The 7,500-nt window shown below is 45.0% G+C and overlaps 1 protein-coding gene across 1 annotated transcript in view; it reads right to left on the reverse strand.

Moving 5' to 3' along the window:
* LOC106589158 (CUB and sushi domain-containing protein 2) overlaps window positions 1-7,500 on the reverse strand; it is an 881,306-nt gene that overhangs the window by 33,333 nt on the left and 840,473 nt on the right. The window contains exon 61 of the mRNA XM_045709574.1: window positions 3,139-3,315. Coding sequence (XP_045565530.1) covers window positions 3,139-3,315 — 177 coding nt within the window. The remainder of the gene's footprint in view (window positions 1-3,138; window positions 3,316-7,500) is intronic.

Raw genomic sequence — 7,500 nt, forward strand, 5'->3', positions numbered from 1 at the left:
AGCCAGAAGAGCCTGAATGTCTACCCAGTCCCTGAGCCTACTCTTCTAACACCCACAGCCTGAGGAAACTGTTTCTCCAGAAGCCGTACTGTGACTCTGATTAGGCAGTCTTCAGTGTCATTTACACAACAAGTGACAAAATGGCTTGCTATGACTCAAAAGTTGTAACAGCCACCAGTTGTATTGTTGTTAGAAGTCAGTATTCAGCTTGTTGATACCAGTTGTATTGCTGTTAGAAGTCAGTATTCAGCTTGTTGATACCAGTTGTATTGCTGTTAGAAGTCAGAAATATCGTCTCTCTTAGTCTACCCCTTGCATTCCCTCTAGGATGTAAACCACTGTGAGAAACCCGAACATCTACACCCAGAATATCTGTCTTTTTTCCCCTAAGGATGCCTTGTGGAGCCTCCACGTGTCCCAGTGACTGCACACACTATGATATTAGCCAGAGGGAAGAGGAAGCTGTCCTTACTAGAGGAGCCGTAACTGTGAATCCTGGAGCCACAATGGTTACTCTGACAGGAAATCTGGATACTCTATGGTGTGTTATTAATAACTCCTTGTCACGTCCTGACCATAGTAAGATGTTATTTTCTACAGTAGAGTAGGTCAGGTCGTCATAGGGGATGTTTTGTGTTTTTTCTTCTATGTTTTCTATATCTATGTTTAGTTCTAGTTTTCTATTTCTATGTTTTTTTTGGGGGGGGGATGATCTCCAATTAGAGGCAGCTGGTCCTCGTTGTCTCTAATTGGAGATCATACTTAGGTAGGTTTTATTTATTTCTTTCACCTGTGTTGTGGGTAGATGTATTCTGTTTAGTTGTACCTGACAGAACTGTGAGCTGATCGTTTGTTCGCTTTTGTTATTTTGTTTCTTTAGTGTTCTGTGTTAAAATAAATTTCATCATGAGCATTTCACTACGCTGCGCTTTGGTCCCCTCTCTACGACAGTCGTTACAGTAACTGTGAATCCTGGAGCCACAATGGTTACTCTGACAGGAAATCTGGATACTCTACGGCAGAGGTTTTTTCCCGACCTCTTCTCTGGGACCATCCGTGTATCTGATCTACTGCAGAGCTATCGCTAATCATCAAGTCCCCGGACGAGGTGAATGAGTTGAGTTAGTTCATGGTGTTCAGCAACAGTTCTACAACACGGTGAAACGTCTGAGGGGGGGGGGGGGTCTCAGAGGAGAGGTTTTAAAACAAAATGGACTCTCTGACCTCCATGTTTTCTTCGATGTATATAGATGAAGCTACACTGAACAACAATATGGACACAACAAAGTGTTGATTCCGTGTTTCATGAGTTGAAATAAAAGATCCCAGAAATGTTCCACACGGACAAAAAAAATAAATAAGCATATCTCTCTAAAATGTTTGTTTACATCCCTGTTAGTGAGCATTTATCCTTTGTCAATATAATCCATCCACCTGACAGGTGTGGCATATCAAGAAACTGATTAAACCCCATGATCATTACACAGGTGCACCTTGTGCAATAAAAGGTCACTCTAATATGTGCAGTTTTGTAACATAACACAATGCCACTGAAGTCTCAACTTTCGAGGGGAACGTGCTATTGGCATGTTGACTGCAGGAATGTCTACCAGAGCTGTTGCCAGAGAATTGAAAGTTAATTTCTCTATCATAAGCCGCTTCCAACATTATTTTAGAGAATTTGGCAGTATGCCCAACCGGCCTCACAACTGCAGACCACATGTAACTACACCAGCCCAGGACCTCCACATCCTTGCTACTTCACCTGTAGAATCGCCTGAGACCAGTCATCCGGACAGCTGATGAAACTGTGGGTTTGCGTACCCGAAAAAAATTCTGCAGAAACTGTCAGAAACCATCTCAGGGGAAGCTCATCTGCTCGTCATCCTCACCAGGATCTGACTGCAGTTTGGCGTTGTAGCCGACTTCACTGCTCATCTATGACTCATCTATGTAGATGGAAGACAGCGTGTATGGACGTCGTGTGGACGAGCGGTTTGCTGATGTCAACGTTGTGAACAGAGTGCCCCATGGGTGGCGGTGGGGTTATGGTATGGGGCAGGCATGTTTCAGCATGATAATGCACAGCCCCCATGTCAACAAGGATCTGTACACAATTCCTGGAAGCTGAAAATGTCCCAGTTCTTCCACGGCCTGCATACGGACCAGACATGTCACCCATTGAGCATGTTTGGGATGCTCTGGATCAATATGTACGACAGCGTGTTCCAGTTCCTGCCAATATCCAGAAACTTCACACAGCCATTGGAGAGGAGTGGGACAACATTCCACAGGCCACAATCAACAGCCTGATCCACTCTATGCGAAGGAGATGTGTCGCGCCGTGGCAAATGGTGGTCACACCAGATACTGTTTTTCTGAAGATATAAATACAGATGCATGTCTATATTCTCAGTCATGTGAAATCCATATATTTAGGGCCTAATGAATTTATTTCAATTGACTGATTTCCTCATATGAACTGTAAGTCAGTAAAATCATTTTTCCATGTTGCGTTGATATTTTTTGCTGAGTGTTCCTGAGGAAAGTGTATATCAAATCACATGTATTTATATAGCCCTTCTTACATCAGCTGATATCTCAAAGTGCTGTACAGAAACTCAGCCTAAAACCCCCAAACAGCAAGCAATGCAGGTGTAGAAGCACGGTGGCTAGGAAAAACTCCCTAGAAAGGCCGGAACCTAGGAAGAAACCTAGAGAGGAACCAGGCTATGAGGGGTGACCAGTCCTCTTCTGGCTGTGCCGGGTGAGAGAACACTTGAGTGGCCAGTCCTCTTCTGGCTGTGCCGGGTAGAGAGGAACCAGGCTATGAGGGGTGGCCAGTCCTCTTCTGGCTGTGCCGGGTGGAGATTATAACAGAACATGGCCAAGATGTTCAAATGTTCATAAATGACCAGCAGGGTCAAATAGTAATAATAATAATAATAATAATAATAATAATAATAATAATAATAATAATAATGGAATGATAAAGAAGGTTCAATAAATAAATGATACCATGCAAAGGGCGAAGGGCAACTCCCTGCATTAACAGTTTAAGTTTGAAGCTCTTAGCTGACCAATGGGGACAACCCTTTAACCAATGGTGTAAGTGTGTGTTTTAGTTTCTCTCTGTACCCGTGCACTCAGGCATGTTCCCGGTCCAGGTCCCGTTAACTGTACAGTGGCGTGTGAGCAGTCCGTTGGAGTAGTAACCGTCTCGACAGGTGTAGGTGATGGAGCGAGAAAACACCAGGCCATCATGAGATAGGATCTGAGAGTTACGGGGAGTTCCTGGGTTCCCGCAGGAGATTACTGAGAGAGGGAGGGAGAGAGAGGGGGGAGAGAGAGAGAGAGAGGGAGAGAGAGAGAGAGAGAGGGAGAGAGACAGAGAGAGAGAGAGAGAGAGAGAGAGACAGAGAGAGAGAGAGACAGAGAGAGAGAGAGACAGAGAGAGAGAGAGACAGAGAGAGAGAGAGAGAGAGAGAGAGAGAGAGAGAGAGAGAGAGAGAGAGAGAGAGAGAGAGAGAGAGAGGGAGAGAGAGAGAGAGACAAAGAGAGTTAATGTCAATTCCAGAAATATTAAGGAAATCTGTGTGTGAGAAAACATGTTGGTCTATTTGGTAGAGCTCTGAGTTCTACCGGTAGTGGGGTCGATTCCGGGGGACCACTCATACGTAAAATGTATGACACATGACTAAGTCGCTTTGGATAAAAAACGTCTGCTAAATTATAATAAGGAATGAGGGCTTCTCCTCAGCCGAACCATCTCTCTCTCTATTTGCAAATGAGAAATAAACAAGGGAAACATTAGTAAATATGACACTCACAAAAGGATTAAATTAATATTGATGTTTCAAATGTTATATTATTGGCTGTGTACAGAGTTGTAACAATGTGCAAGTAGTTGAAGTATGAGCGGGAAAATAAACAAACAGCTAAATATGAGTTGTATTTACAACGGTGTTGGTTGCCCTGGCAATGGGTCACATATCTTCTCGCTGTGATGAAACGCTGCGATATTCCACCTATCAGATACAGGAGTTTATCAATGTTTGAGTTGTTTTCAAAATTATTTGTTTGATTGTGTAATCTGTCTGAAATATGTGTCTCTAATATGGTCATACATTTGGCAGGAGGTTAGGAAGTGCAGCTCAGTTTCCACCTCATTTTGTGGGCAGTGTTGCACATAGCCTGTCTTCTCTTGAGAGCCAGGTCTGCCTACGGCGGCCTTTCTCAATAGCAAGGCTATGCTCACTGAGTCTGTACAGAGTCAAGTACTGTCTTAATTTATGGTCAGTCACTATAGCCAGGTATTCTGCCACTGTGGGTTTTTTTTTTTTTTGTCAAATAGTATATAAATATATTTTTGTTTTTTTCTCTCTTACATATTTGTTTCCTCAGCAGCTCTCCTCACTTCCTCTCCTCTCCTCTCCTCTCCTCTCCTCTCCTCTCCTCTCCTCTCCTCTCCTCTCCTCTCCTCTCCTCTCCTCTCCTCTCCTCTCCTCTCCTCTCCCTCTCCTCTCCTCTCCTCTCCTCTCCTCTCCTCTCCTCTCCTCTCCTCTCCTCTCCTCTCCTCACCTCACCTCTCCTCTCCTCTCCTCTCCTCTCCTCCCCTCCCCTCACCTCTCCTCCCTCTCCCACCTCCCCTCACCTCCCCCTCACCTCACCTCCCCTCACCTCACCTCCCCTCACCTCACCTCACCTCTCCTCCCTCACCTCTCCTCTCCTCTCCTCTCCTCTCCTCACCTCTCCTCTCCTCTCCTCACCTCTCCTCACCTCTCCTCTCCTCACCTCTCCTCACCTCACCTCTCCTCACCTCACCTCTCCTCACCTCACCTCACCTCTCCTCACCTCACCTCTCCTCACCTCACCTCACCTCTCCTCTCCTCTCCTCTCCTCACCTCTCCTCACCTCTCCTCACCTCTCCTCTCCTCTCCTCCCTCACCTCTCCTCACCTCTCCTCTCCTCACCTCCCTCTCCTCTCCTCCTCCCTCTCCTCTCCTCTCCTCTCCTCACCTCTCCTCTCCTCTCCCTCTCCTCTCCTCTCCTCTCCTCTCCTCTCCTCTCCTCTCCTCTCCTCTCCTCTCCTCTCCTCTCCTCACCTCTCCTCTCCTCTCCTCTCCTCTCCTCTCCTCACCTCTCACCAACTGTGTCTCTCAGCTACCTGATGTCTCTTCATTTTCTTTCTCTCTTTCTCTCTTTCTCTCTTTCTTTTCTACAACTCTATGCATCACTTATTCCTCTGCATCCCCTCAGTATCCCTGCATTCCCCCACTCCCTCTCTGTCTTTCTCTCCCTCCTTCATTAATCACAGTCTAATTCCTTCGTCCGTGTCCAGTGGAAGGTGATGTGTATGTTCATTACTGTCTCCTTCCCGCCTCAGGCCACCACAGCGCTCCGTGTGTCTGTGTGCATGCCACAGCCCCACTATAATGACCAGCTGTGACTGGGCCTTGATGTCTTTGCCAACCACAAACAGGTGGGCACCCCTCAGCTGGCAGACAGCAAATAGACCACACAAAGGGAGGGGGGGTGAAGTGAGGAAGAAATGGAGCGACAGAGAGAGAGAGAGAGAGAGAGAGAGGGTGAAGAGAGGAAGAGATGGAGAGAGAGAGATAGAGAAATAGAGAGATAGGGAGAGAGAGAGAGAGAGAGAGAGAGAGGGTGAAGAGAGGAAGAGATGGAGAGAGAGAGATAGAGAAATAGAGAGAGAGAGAGAGAGGGTGAAGAGAGGAAGAGATGGAGAGAGAGAGATAGAGAAATAGAGAGATAGGGAGAGAGAGAGAGAGAGGGTGAAGAGAGGAAGAGATGAGAGAGAGAGATAGAGAAATAGAGCGATAGAGAGAGAGAGAGGTTGTGTAGGGAGGAATATATGGAGGAAGGGCGCGAGAGAGAGAGAGGGTGAGAGAGAAGAGGGGTGAAGGGAGGAAGAGATGGAGAGAGACAGAGGGAGAAAGATAGAGAGAGAGATATTTCTCTCAGATTACATAGAACCCCATTTGAAAAATGTGAAAAAACTAATCCAATTGTATAAACTCCCACTGAGCTACACGTCCTAACCTCCTGCCAAATCTATGACCATATTAAAGACACAGGTCTGCAAAGAATTTGAAAACAAACTCAATTTTGATAAAGTCCCATATCTATTGGGTGAAATACCACAGTGTTGCATCACAGCAGCAATATTTTGTGACCTGTTGCCACAAGAAAAGGTCAACCAGTGAAGAACAAACACCATTGTAAATACAACCCATATTTATGGTGATTTATTTTCCCATTTTTTGTACTATTTGCACATCGTTACAAGAATGTTTTATGTATATATATATATATATATATATACACTATTTTAATGTATACAGACATGGTATGACATGGGAAATGTCTCTAGGCTTCGGAAACTTTTGTGAATGTAATGTTTACTGTTGATCTATATTGTTTATTTCACTTCACTTGTTTGGCAATATTAACATATGCTTCCCATAAAGGGAGGGAGGGTATTCTGCCACTGTGTACTCTCTGTTAAGGGCAAAATATAATTCTAGTTATTTTTGTTTTCTCATGATTTGGTTGGGTCTAATTGTGTTGTTGTCCTGGGGCTCTGTTTGTGTTTGTGAACAGAGCCCCAGGACCAGCTTGCTTAGGGGACTCTTCTCCAGGTTCATCTCTCTGTAGGTGATGGCTTTGTTATGGAAGGTTTGTGAACAGAGCCCCAGGACCAGCTTGCTTAGGGGACTCTTCTCCAGGTTCATCTCTCTGTAGGTGAGGGCTTTATTATAGAAGGTTTGGGAATCGCTTCCTTTTAGGTGGTTGTAGAATTTAACGTCTCTTTTCTGGATTTTGATAATCAGCGGGTATCGGCCTAATTCTGCTCTGCATTATTTGGTGTTCTACGTTGGACACGGAGGATATTTTTTTGCAGAATTCTGCATGTTCTCTTTCCCTCCATCTCTCGCTGTCTTTCCAGCCACTCTCTCTCTCTCTCCTGTCAGCTTGACTGTTCAGGCTGTTACAGAGAAGCCAAGAGGGGAATAGCAACACATTGGTGAGCGGTTAATTAGCAGAAATACAGATTTTTTCTGAGTCCAGGGGAGTGCTGCCAATAGACATAGTTTAACCGATCAGCAGGATAGCAGCTTCGGGGTCAATAACTCAGTCCATTGAGGAATTGAAAATCTGCATTAAAAACCTTCCGAATACACTGACTTGATTAGAAATGTAACCCCACAAATTACCCGCCACTTTGTTTAACCTGTTAGGGCTAGGGGGCAGTATTGACACGGCTGGATAAAAAACATACCCGATTTAATCTGGTTACCACTCCTACCCAGTAACTAGAATATGCATATACTTATTACATATGGATAGAAAACACCCTAAATTTTCTAAAACTGTTTGAATGGTGTCTGTGAGTATAACAGAACTCAAATGGCAGGTCAAAACCTGAGAGATTCCTTTACAGGAAGTGGCCTGTCTGACCATTTCTTGAACTTCTTT

Source organism: Salmo salar, chromosome ssa27 (genome assembly GCF_905237065.1).
Source record: "Salmo salar chromosome ssa27, Ssal_v3.1, whole genome shotgun sequence".
NCBI classification, from domain to species: Eukaryota; Metazoa; Chordata; class Actinopteri; order Salmoniformes; family Salmonidae; genus Salmo; species Salmo salar.